General features: G+C 46.2%; 1 protein-coding gene across 2 annotated transcripts in view; it reads right to left on the minus strand.

Annotated features, from left to right (window-relative positions):
• The window catches only part of srbd1 (S1 RNA binding domain 1), a 92,829-nt gene that overhangs the window by 33,426 nt on the left and 46,803 nt on the right, over window positions 1-12,600 (minus strand). For both annotated transcript variants that reach the window (XM_042306203.1, XM_042306202.1), the window contains exon 16: window positions 9,838-9,920. In XM_042306203.1, the coding sequence (XP_042162137.1) occupies window positions 9,838-9,920 (83 nt within the window). The remainder of the gene's footprint in view (window positions 1-9,837; window positions 9,921-12,600) is intronic.

Raw genomic sequence — 12,600 nt, forward strand, 5'->3', positions numbered from 1 at the left:
TCCCTCAGCATGCCTTTATTCACTATTCTGAATCCAGTACCAGTCAAAAGTTTGGACACACCTACTCATTCCAGGGTTTTTCTTTACTTCTACAATTATCTACATTGCAGAATAATGGTGAAGACAAACTATGAAATAACACATATGGAATCATGTAGTAACCAAAAAAAGTGTTAAACAAATCGAAAATATATTTGTATTTGAGATTCTTCAAAGTAGCCACCCTTTGCCTTGATGACAGCTTTGCACACTCTTGGCATTCTCTCAACCAGCTTCATGATGTAGTCACCTGGAATGCTAATTGAGATGCAGGTGTGCCTTGTTAAATGTTCATTTGTGAAATTTCTTTCCTTCTTAATGCATTTGAGCCAATCAGTTGTGTTGTGACAAGGTAGGTTTGGTTTACAGAAGATAGCCCTATTTGGTAAAAGACCAAGTCCATATTGTGACAAGAACAGCTTAAATAAGCAAAGAGAAACGACAGTCCATCAATAATTTTTAAGATAAGGTCAGTCAATCCGGAAAATTTCAAGAATTTAGAAAATTTCTTCAAGTGCAGTCGCAAAAACCATCAAGCGCTTTGATAAAACTGTCTCTCATGAGGACCGCCACAGGAAAGGAAGACCCAGAGTTACCTCTGCTGCAGAGGATAAGGTCATTAGAGTCACCAGCCTCAGAAATTGCAGCCCAAATAAATGCTTCACAGAGTTCAAGTAACAGACATCTCAACATCAACTGTTCATAGGACACTGTGTTAATCAGGCCTTCATGTTCAAATTGCTGCAGGACACCAATAAGAAGAAGAGACTTGCTTGGGCCAAGAAACATGAGCTATGGACATTAGACCGGTGGAAATTGACATTTTTGGTTCCAACCGCTGTGTCTTTGTGAGACCCAGAGTAGGTGAACAGATGATCTCTGCATGTGTGGTTCCCACCGTGAAGCATGGAGGAGGTGGTGTGATGGTGCTTTGCTTGTGACACTGTCTGTGATTTATTTAGAATTGAAGGCACACTTAACCAGCATGGCTACCACAGCATTCTGCAGCGATAAGCCATTCCATCTGGTTTGCGCTTAGTGGGACTATCATTTGTTTTTCAACAGGACAATGACCCAACACACCTCCAGGCTGTGTAAGGGCTGTTTGACCAATGAGGAGAGTGATGGAGTGCTGAATCAGATGACCTGGCCTCCACAATCACCTGACCTTAACCCAATTGAGATGGTTTGGGATGAGTCGGACAGCAGAGGGAAGGAAAAGCAGCCAACATATGTGGGAACTCCTTGGAAAAGCATCAAAGGTGAAGTGTGCAAAGCTGTCAAGGCAAAGGGTGGCTACTTTGAAGAATCTCAAATATATATATTTTTTGGTTACTACATGATTCCATGTGTTATTTCATAGTTTTGATGTCTTCACTATTATTCTACAATGTAGAAAATAGTTTTTTTTTTAAATAGAGAAAAACCCTTGAATGAGTAGCTGTGTCCAAACTTTTAACTGGTACTGTATGAAGAAGAGAAATACTGGATATTTCTAACTCTTACTACGGCGGTGATTTGACAAAATTACAATTATGGCCTTGCATTGGACGTCCTTTCTTGCCCCCTCCCCCCTCTCCGGTCTTGGTCTCTCCCTCCCCCTCTCCGGTCTTGGTCTCTCCTTCCCCCTCTCCGGTCTTGGTCTCTCCTTCCCCCTCTCCGGTCTTGGTCTCTCCCTCCCCCTCTCCGGTCTTGGTCTCTCCCTCCCCCCTCTCCAGTCTTGGTCTTGACTCGGACTCTATTTGCTCCGGTCTTGGTCTTTAAATTCGGTCTCAAACACTGGCTAATACCAGTGTTTGTGCATTTAATTTGTATATTTATGGGAGACAGAACAGCTAGCAACATACAGAGATGGCCCCACCCATACCTCTACCATAACACACAGGCGAGAGGGGGAGGAGAGGAGCAGTGTAGTGTCCTACACCCTCAAGCGGGGGACAAAGAGGGAGGATCAGGTGATCTACAAAAATATTTATTTTTAGTGAAAGGGCCTACGATTAGCATTTCCCCCTGAAAACGCTTACTGCCTGGCCCCGTTTGCCATGTAACTCGATCGCTAGCTGAACAAACAGCACCTTGTAAACCGATAACAACATGTGAGCAAATCGCCCCCTTTGTGTCAGCACTAACACGTTTTCTAAACAGCCAGGGAGCATGCTCTTTCCACTGGTCCTGAGAGGGCAGTAAGAGAAATAGGGAAAGCTGGGACCTCTCCTCCTGAGGCAGTGTGACAGAGCTGGAGCCTGTATATTACACTCCTACAACTGGTAACTCTGCACACTGGCTCCAGGCAGGCAGGAAGGGGGACTCTGTGGGCCTCAGTGTTCTTTACCTGAAGAATCCACATGAGGAAGAAGGTAAAGATGGAGTGGGGTTGGAGACCATCTAAAAATATTTGTATTTTCTAAAGGGAAAATCAAATGCAAAGAGTTCCACATACTGTACTATATATGGAGGGGAAGTCAATTATACCCTTTGACTCAGTAATATTGAAGTCAATATCTTCTCTGTTACTTCTACATCTTCTAGTGAACGTCTACAGTATATTGCATGAGCCTAGGTCTGGCTGTGGGTGCTTGGTCGAGTGTTAATACACAGCTTCTATTTTCTGTCCCCTGTACATAGCAGGTGTTGATGTTTTAATGCGCTGCTCCCAGACCTGTGTTTGTTGGGTGATGGCAGGCCTGCTAATGACTGCCCAGGGGTTCTGGAGGGTTACGGGGACTGAGGGCTACTGCAGCCTAATGGAAGGATGAGTTGTGGTGATGAGAGCCCTGACACACTGGGGCAGGAGAAATTAAAGAAAGCAAAATGAAAGCGAGAGGAGAGAAAGAGAGAGCAAAGTGTAGAAATAAGAGAGCAGAAAGAAAGTAAAAGGGGGAAAGAAAAAGAGAAAATAAAGAGGGAAAGTATGAAAGGGGGGACAGAGAAAACAGAAAAAGGAGAGAAAGAAAACGTAGGAAGGAGAGGAGTCCCACTGGGCCATGTGACAGGGTGATTGACAGGTGCCAGGAGGGGGGCCAGCATGTGTGGAGTGACCTGACCAAGGAGGACAGACAGACAGACAGCAGAGCAGAGTGACTGTCCAGAAAGGCAGGAAGCGTGTGGGATTACAGAGTAAACTAGCAGCGTCACCGTGTTTGTCTAACTCCACAGTCCACTGGATAACACCACCGGGGCCACTGTCACTCACTTCCATTGGTACTGGCATTGCCACTGTCCGTAACTCATCACGTCATTCTTGCTCATCCATCATAACCCCACCAACCCCCCTAACATACTTTATGACCTGTGGGTAGGATATCACTGGGATTTGGTTCATATGATGTTTTTCTGTCCTCTGCCATTCACACAACATTAGTTGTGGTTTTTACACTGCGGCAGTGGTGACATTAAACCTTCAGCACGAGGTCCTGGGAGAGAGAAACAATGAGCGTGTGGAACACTCAAGCCAAGGTCTTTTTCTCTAGCTTGTCTACACTCCTACTCCTCCCCTAGTGGCTCCATAGGTGAAACGCTGCTGTTTAGCTGAACTTTTCAGCCACAGGCAGTTTTGGGACTAAAATTAACTTTCCAAACATGAATATTCTGTAGCAAAGCCTGAGAAGACAGATTTATGACACAGCATCATTTCTGGTGAGTATTTCAGGAACAGAGAGAGAACTGAGAGAGCTGGGAAGCACCTGTAATGTCACACCGGTCTGAAGAGTCTTTTCACACAAGAACAGCACCTCCTGTTTGACTCTGCTAAACATGTTCTCACATTCCTGCTGTAACCTTAGAGAGGTGAGACACGTGAGCAGGGTTGTGGAATGCACTATGCAGGTGTGGACAAACACACCAACAACCCTCACACAATATTATAGTGGAAGTGCTACCCAAACAAAATGTGAAAATAAAGACATATAAAACTATTAAAAAACATTCATGTTGTGGTATTCAAATTAAAAAAGGTAGTATAAATTTGTGAGTTCCTCACAAAAATACGACAAAGAGATATTGTATATGTTTCCCATTAATGAGTCTAACCCTTGGCTTGTGTTGCTTAACCATGGCTGAGGATGGGGTGTCGGTGTGTATGGAGGGAAGGTTCTCACAGTCTCAGCGCGGGCGTGGATGAGAAGACACCTTTAAAACGTTCCCCTCCAGCCAGGTTCAGCCTCAGAACAGGAATGCACACTCATTAGGAACCCATCAATCACAACAGCCTAGGAACTATTTCTAACACTGGCCCAGGGGCACTAGAGGAGTCGTTTACAGGGGGCGCGGGCAAATTTATGATGCAGGACGCCCCTACTGAGCGTATTATCCCTGGCACGCCGGGTAAAAACACCCTCTCCGGCTCGGTGAAGGAGGGAACGGGAAAACACAGTACTGGTGAAACAGAGGGATGGATGGGAGTGATACAGTACACCCCACCCAAACAAGGAGCAAAACAACAACAAGATGCCCAGATGACCTCAGAGAAAGTGTATTAAAGTATTGTGTGAGGCCTGAGTTCCATCACAGAGTGTATGACCTTACATGTCCCGTTTGTTTGTGTAACAGAGTAGTGGTGTCGGAGTGGAGCGAGTAAGAAGAGGCTAGGAGGTTCTGCTCCATAAAACACACATTCACATCATTCAAAGTCAAAGGCAGGCAGGCACGCTGTGGGCTGCAGCAGCAGGGCAGACGTGTGTGTGTGTGTGTGTGTGTAAGTGTGTGTCTGTCAGCACAGGCAGAGCATATAGGGCCCTCACAGCTTTCCACTCACTTTAATGTGTCACTGAGAAAGCCTATGGAGCGTATCTCCTTCTGCCTCCCCCTCCTCCCTCTGTTGTCACCCCCTCCCCTCACCCCCCACCTCTCCGTCCTCAAACCCCCCCCCCACCTCTCCTCACTCCCCCTCCTTCCCCTGTCCCCCCCCCTCCCTCCCCCCGTCCTCACCCCCTTCTTCCTCTGTCCTCACCCAGTCCTCCCTCATCTCCTCCTCCCTCTACCTCCCCCTCCTCCCCCTGTCCTAACCCCCTCAAGCCCCCAGGCTGTGCAAGCAGTACCCCCCACACACCTTCTTTCTCTACCCCTCTGATCCTCTCCTCAGACTCCAAGCCCAGCACTTGGAATCAATCAGAGGTGTTCAAACATTGCCTTATCTATAATTGAATAAGCAGCGAGTTTACTGGCACCTCACCGTGCCCTCCCACACCCGCACACAGAGTGAATGGTCGAGAGACTGGCAGCTGAGCCCAGCGACGGCCGCTTGCGATGTTAGTCATGAAGACACAACACCAGAAAACCAATTACGCCATTGACAGACTGTGGTTAGTTTGGGAAGAATTTGGGGTGTTTTAACATTTTTTTTTTTACACAAAACCCCCACCCCTCACCCCAGCCCCCATACCACGGCGGTGTGGAGAGGTGGGATTAGATTCAGGTGCGAGGTCCTGTTTGGGTTGGACGGGCCCCAGTCCAGAACAAAGTGTTTCTGTCTACACTCAGCCCAGTTAACAGCTTATTATGAGACGATGCCATTCCGAGATGTCAATCAGTCGGCGGGGTCACGACAGACAGAGGGAGACCCCGCTTCGCTGGTCTAACCAGCTGCAGGCTCTGAAAACATATTTCTCTCCGAGTTGGAGAGACACAAAAGATGTTTAAACGAGATCCCTTTACATGGCCCCTCCCCCCCAAACCCACTATGGCCTCATGGTAACCAGAGCCAGGTATTCTCCGGCAAACATTAAAGCCCCAAATCAAACAGGAGAGAGCGAGAGAATGTCAGAATAGTAGATAGGGTTCTGAAAGAGGCGATTGCGGAGGCGCTGACTGACATGGAGCTGTAATGGTGGTCAGTGACTAACTGGTCTCACTGACTGACACGCATTCATGAAGCCTATCACTTAAGGTCTGACAACTGCCTTACAACCGTACATGAGCCAGAACGGCAGTTTCTACTGAGGCCCTTAGGGTAGTGATTGTATGGCCCATAATGAGGGCTACCACTGAAAATGTTTTCGTCCTGACTGACTGACAGCCTCTAGGTACCATGTGTCTTAAATATATACAGCCAATGTGTTACAGCCAGGCAGTGTTGAGTTTATGGAAAGTGTGTGTGTGAGATATATATATATATATATATATATATGCATGCATGCGCCTGTGTGTGTGTGTGTTAATAAACAGTCGTAAATCAGAAGGTAAAGCATCATGACAGTGAGGAGATGGTTTTATGTTATTGTAACAGCCTTGATGAACAGCCCTGAGCCCTGTGCTATTCGGCTGAGGGCTGTGAGAAAGCCTGCCAATAAACACCTGCCAACAGAGCGGTCTGTCCTCCTCTTCCTCCTATCACACCTCTCAGTGGAGACACACTCCCATTCTGCCACAGGGCACTACTAGTAGAGCATGCGGTGAGAAAACACACACACACACACACACACACACTTACTTCACTACTCAGAAAGATCGGTTGTTATGTAGCCCAACAACAAATTCTGCATTTCCCTGAATTCACACACATACATGAATAAAGCTGGAATCCTGAATGGTGAAACAGTCCATTAGCGATAGTACAGCAACAAGTTACTACAAACAAACACTTTTCCCCCTCTGACATTATTGCCCTCGGGTTCGAAGAGCACAATATGTACTGGTGGTTTATCATGCTGCGCGACGCACCTCGGCAACAAAAACAACCGTTGTTATAGGAAAGCTATAGTATGAAAACAATTATATTCTCCATATTGCCTCGCATACTGTACAGTGCTGTCCAAATTGTAAATCCCATTGAAAAACAATGAAGTGGGTTTTCACTCCTGAGCTGAAAGATTTAGGTAACTAGGGCACACCTGTACAGCATAGGAAAAACTCATAGGAAAAACTCTGACACTAACAGAGGAAATGTGAGAGCCAAATTGGGTTACAGTGAAAGTTAGGGCTCCTCCTGTGTTTGAGCCACAGCCTTTCAGTGGCAAAACTTCATTTTTTTCCCACGCTCAGAAGCTGCTTTCAGGCAAGAGCCATCAATCACTGTCACCCCTACATCACTTGCCACCCCTCCTTTCTTCCCTCCTTCCACTTACCCCTCTCTTCCTGTCCGCCCTGCAGGCACCTATAGACTCAGAGTCGGAGAAGAGCCCAGAGGGTCAGCCAATCAATACGTGTCTACCAAACAAGACCTTGAGAATGCTGCTAGGACTACCGATGGAAGTGACATCACAATCACCTGCCATGGGCCATGGAGCCATCTCACCTGCCTTGACACAAAACCTGCCCTAACTTAACTGCTAAACAGCACACTTTCTCAGGGTGCTCTAGGGGAGGAGGGTTATGGGGGCAAGGAGAGGGGAGAGAGGTGAGGAGTGACAGCTTCTTTAATATCCGGCTGTGTTTCACTGTGTTTTCAAACACAGCTGGGGCTGAAAGTATGACCCAGGGGATTCCCCTGAAGTGAGGCTCCGCCCACATCACCAGTGATTGACATGTGAGAACAAAGCCACTGTCAACAGGAAAGTGTTCATGTCAGGGAAAATACACACAGTATCCTTCTGGGAAGGAAGATCGTAGACCTAGATCATCCAAAAACCATTAGACATCATTTTGGTATCATGGTATCTTTGAAATTTGCTTCAATCTGAATCTATTTCTTATCTATGAAAATATAAGTTGGAATCACATTTTAGGCAGATTCGTCCAAAACACATCAAGTACATGTATGACTATGTATAACTTCTAATAAATAAATAAACACACTCAAAAATACACATCTTCAAACTGAAGAAACTGTTCAGTTCTTTCTACCGCACGTATTTGGAGTGAAAATGACCTTTTCAGCAGGGTCCCTCGACTACGGATAGCTCCAATCAGATTTTATTGCTCCAGTCTTTTTCACCCATCCACCCATTTCCTTGCTCTCATCAGGGGTGTGAAAGTCAAGGGTGTGAAAGAGGCGCTATGTGTGCACTTTATTTCTGTTTCATTTGGCTGGGTGTTCTCTAGCTTTCTGGGCTAATAAACTCCATGCTAGCTAAGTTAGTGTACCACACATATAGGGAGTTAGCCTGCAGTGCTAGCATTGACAGTCAGTTTACAGCAGAGCCTGTTAGTCGAAAAGCACTTGCCACTTTAGTCCTTACAACAGTGTCTCAGACCATCCAGTAAGGCCAAACAAAAGAACCACACAGCTGGTGAAACAACACAGAAACTGCCTTGTGAGAACAAATTCAAGACAAGAACAAAAAACACTGAGCTTGAGAGATCAAATAACCCAGAACTGAGGTCTGTACACTACAGGTCTGTACACTTCCCCCTCCAGCCTCAGTCTCCCTCAACTCTGAATCTCTGGTCCCCACATCACTCATCACGTCTCAGCCCCAGCCGCCCGGCTCCGGTTCCCTCTCCCTCTCAGATCATGTGACAGGGTAAATAAACCCTCTACGCTGACAGACGCGAGGGGGGACGTCACCGTGACCCGCGCCGGGCGGGGGAGCACAGTGTCAGACCCACGGCCCATGGGGGAGGGGGACACTGGCTGGCTGACCAGTACTGTCTTGGCAAGCCGTCGGGAGTGGTCAGCCCACGCAGCAGTCTGGGTCTGTTGAGCGGGGGAGAGAAGAGGGACAGACTGGGCTGGAGAACAGTGGAGTGAAGACAGAGGTCTTTGGGGGGGCTTCACTGATCTCTCAGATAGCCCCATATTTCACTGCTGCATTGTTCTGTGCTGTGAGTGTGTGTGTCTAAGGGCAGTGGACTGTGAATTGGCCTGGGGACACAGCCCGTGGGCTGTCTTCTTCTCCCAGGGAACATCTGCTTTCAGTTAGAGCGGAGAAAGAAACCAAAGGCTGAGGAGGAGACCTTGCACTCGGAAGAGGGCCAGTGTTTATGCCTGTGTGTGTGGCAGAGTTTACACTTGAACTTCATGTACATTGGTAAATGATGTTTGTAAGTGTGTGCAGGAACAGACATATCAGTGTGTCTGTGATTTAATATTCTTTTTCAGTTTGAATACTCCCAGACATCTGTCTATCATTGTCATTCTGCACTGAGTTTCTTCCACTGAACGACCACCGACCAGAATGCATTGCGCTGCCTCCAGCTCGTGTCCAACTCCAACGAGAGCACCTTCCTGTAACCATCTCTAGGGGTGCAGGCGGGCAAACCTCACCCCCCCTCACTGGATAAAGGGTGCAGACAGATTCTCTGTTTGTTTTCCATTGCCTAGGAACTCCTAATAACAACACAGCTCTACAGCGGGGAAAACACTGCGTCTTTTTCTCTCCTTCACCAGCCTCCCAAGAAACAACAAACTGTTTCTTCAGTAAAGTAATCTGCATTTATTTTCACTTAAGGTCCTCCAGAGTTGAAGCTGATGTTTTTTAGCAGAGAGAGGGGGAGAGAGATAAAGAGAGAGCACAAAGGAGAGACAAGGGTGAGCAATAGCTAGAGAAAATACTAATTTGTCCCGGCTCTGTGTCAATATATGATGCTACCAGGAGGGCCTAATTTAATTAATTTGAGGAGAAAAATGGATTAGTCATGACACGAGGCGGCGAGAGCAAACCGGCCGGAATAGGATTAGCTCACTGCTCCTGCTGACTTCTGTTTGGACTAGCCAATAATCTCATTTCAATACCAACACTCTGCTCTGGGCAGGCAACGGAAAAGACTAGGGTCAAAGAGGAGGTATGGATCTGTACTGTACTGAGTGTACAGGGAACAGGAGATGAGAGGTAGAAGACAGTGTGAGGACTGAGTGTAAAGGGAGGGAGAGATGAGAGGTAGAAGACAGTGTGAGGACTGAGTGTAAAGGGAATCACTGACCTGGTAGGTTCCAATGCCGATGTGTTTCGGGTCAATCTTCACCAGCTCAGCCAGCGGGTCCTGAACTCGTCTCCCTATGGACACTGGGAAAAGTAGAGCCCAACACACAAACTAATGAATTACTATTAGGCCTAACCAATACGCGCAAACAGAGAAATTGTCTTTTAAAATACCAGGAGGGATGATGAAAAGTAAAACAATAAATGACATATTTCTATATAGTAACAGACTTGATTACACTTATTAAATATGCATGTTAGGGGCTGTCCTAAGGGCAGGCCATTCACTCATGATCGGTGGGGTGGGGGATCATCTTAATTAACTCCACGGCTGCAAGCCAATTAGAGTGCCTGCACCTGTCACTGAACTACACCCACCTGTCTCCAGGACACAGCCCTGCTTTCTCACATAAACACACTGGGAGAATATCAATTGCATTTCCTTGATTTCTCGCATCCTTCTCAAAACCCATTGGATCTCATTAAATGGGTTTTGAGGAGGCGGCGAGGTGAGAGGATACAAGGAATCAGGGAGATGCAATTGAGATTCCCCCCTGGCTATTATCCCATCTTCCTCCTAAAGTATGCACTTGTTCATGTGGAAGGAAATGACTGGTACAGGTACAACTGGTACACGTACAACTGGTAAACGTACAACTGGTACACATATAAGAAATATGGTGGAACCTCCCTGCAGCCCTTTCCTCTACCAATACAAGGTTTTTAGATTTGTTAAAAGTAGTGAACAAGTGTACACTTCAGGAGAAAAGAGATGCAACACGCCTCCGCACAAACACGCACACACAAACGCGTGCAAACACACACACACGTTTAATGATGATGTTTGTAATACTTGAAGTCGAGTTAAATGTAGCTAAATCCCTTCTCCAGGGTGGCTGACAAGAAGAAAAATTATAAACATTACTAAACACATGACATCATTTCACAGCCACTACAACATATGAGGACAGAAACTATTTCCAATCCAAATACACAAAATAGCTCACACACACCCTCAACGCTCTTATTCCTCGTAGAGATCACATTAACGGAGTTCTCAGCAGTAGAATCTCAAAATAGATGCAAATAGACCTAATACCAAACTCAATTTAAAGCCAATAAAACTCTAATTAAAAGAGAAATAAACCCCAGCGAGAGCTTGCGAACGTCATCTGTTTATATGCCAATGACAACATAACGGAGTTTGGTGAATGGGACCAGTTGAGTGTGTTTGGTTAAACACGGACTTAAAACAGTGGAAGAGATGGACAACGTGATTAATAGAGCATGCTAGGGACATATCATTCAAAAACCACAAGAATTTTACACAAGTAGTGGAGTCGCCAATGAACTGACCATGACAGTCTATGAGAGAGAGCTTATCAGCGCTAACCCACTGGAGAGCTACCAAACATCCAGTCCATGCCAGATTCCTCTCCTTGGTGAATCTTTAGCTTGGCTAGTAAACTTTTCAATAAGTGCTGGAGAGAGCACTGCTGGTCTCTGCTTACAAATGACCCCCCTATTACGGCGAGAGGACTCGGAGGAGAGAAGTGCTTTTGTGTGTGCTGTACAAGGCCTGGGCTGAAACGCCATCCCTGTCTAAATATTGTTGCAGGCTGCAGTTTCCCACAGGCTTCCAAGGAGAGATGCAGAGAGTGAGGCATTGATTCCACATGCTCCTCCGTCCCAGTCCCACCTCAACTACGTACATCCACCGAGTCATCTAGCAAAACACACCACCACATCCTCCTCCTCTTTCACACCGACTCAGCCTCGCACATCTAGACAGTCCTCCACCATAATGCACTTCACCATATCATTCACCAGTCCAACATTCATCACCAGCCACTTTACTCAAACCTACACCCGCATCACTGTCATTTCAAATATAGTCTTGTATGATGTAACATAGGCTACAATCAAGCTGTCTACTTACATATTCACACATAATTACATATTGAATCCCTAACAAAACACTTTATCATCACTGATTTAAATACATACACCCACAATGCATCCACTAGCCTGATAGTGAACCACAGAACTATCCACTCAGACACTCAACAAAATGCTCATAATCTAGCCACTACCGTCTCCCACTCAATGTCATATAACCATCGCATCGGAGTTCAGGGTCCAGACAGAGGGGCAGTGGATAATCTAAGGGTGTTGTCATTACCTTTCCACACTAGGGGGCATCAGTACTCCCTCTCAGGAGTTCAGACCGACCAGGGCAGGGGGAAGAGTTCTAGAATTTGGAAGTGTGGTGTGGTGTAAAACAACAAGCCCTTAAGGCCCTCTTTGTTCAAAAAAACACACTCTCCTCTGACAAGCACATCCACATACTGAAAGCCCCCCCCCCACACAATGTCCTTCTAAAAATTCTACTCTATTGCATCCAAGATAAATGCCCACACATTATTACACACATCCAAAATAAAACACAACATTACTTACGCCTTTCATTGAGGGGATAAATATGTCTCCCTGGGCTTGCTAGCGCTCTTGACCAGAGGACAATGTATGAATAAATCTGCAGCTTGATTTACTGTTTTTATAGAGGAAGTCTGGAATAATTCTCAAATCCTGTTTTGGAGAGCATTTGATTATTTTCCAGAGTTTCTTAAATGTGTTTCTGTGTTTGAGATGGCGCATTGTGCAGAGTGCAGAGAGTTTGTGTGGTCCGTCACACAGCCTGGACCCTGAGGGAAGTCCGATTTCACAGCAACATGATGAGTTCTACAGAGATGACCAGACTGCT

This window comes from Oncorhynchus tshawytscha, linkage group LG25 (genome assembly GCF_018296145.1).
Source record: "Oncorhynchus tshawytscha isolate Ot180627B linkage group LG25, Otsh_v2.0, whole genome shotgun sequence".
Lineage (NCBI taxonomy): Eukaryota > Metazoa > Chordata > Actinopteri > Salmoniformes > Salmonidae > Oncorhynchus > Oncorhynchus tshawytscha.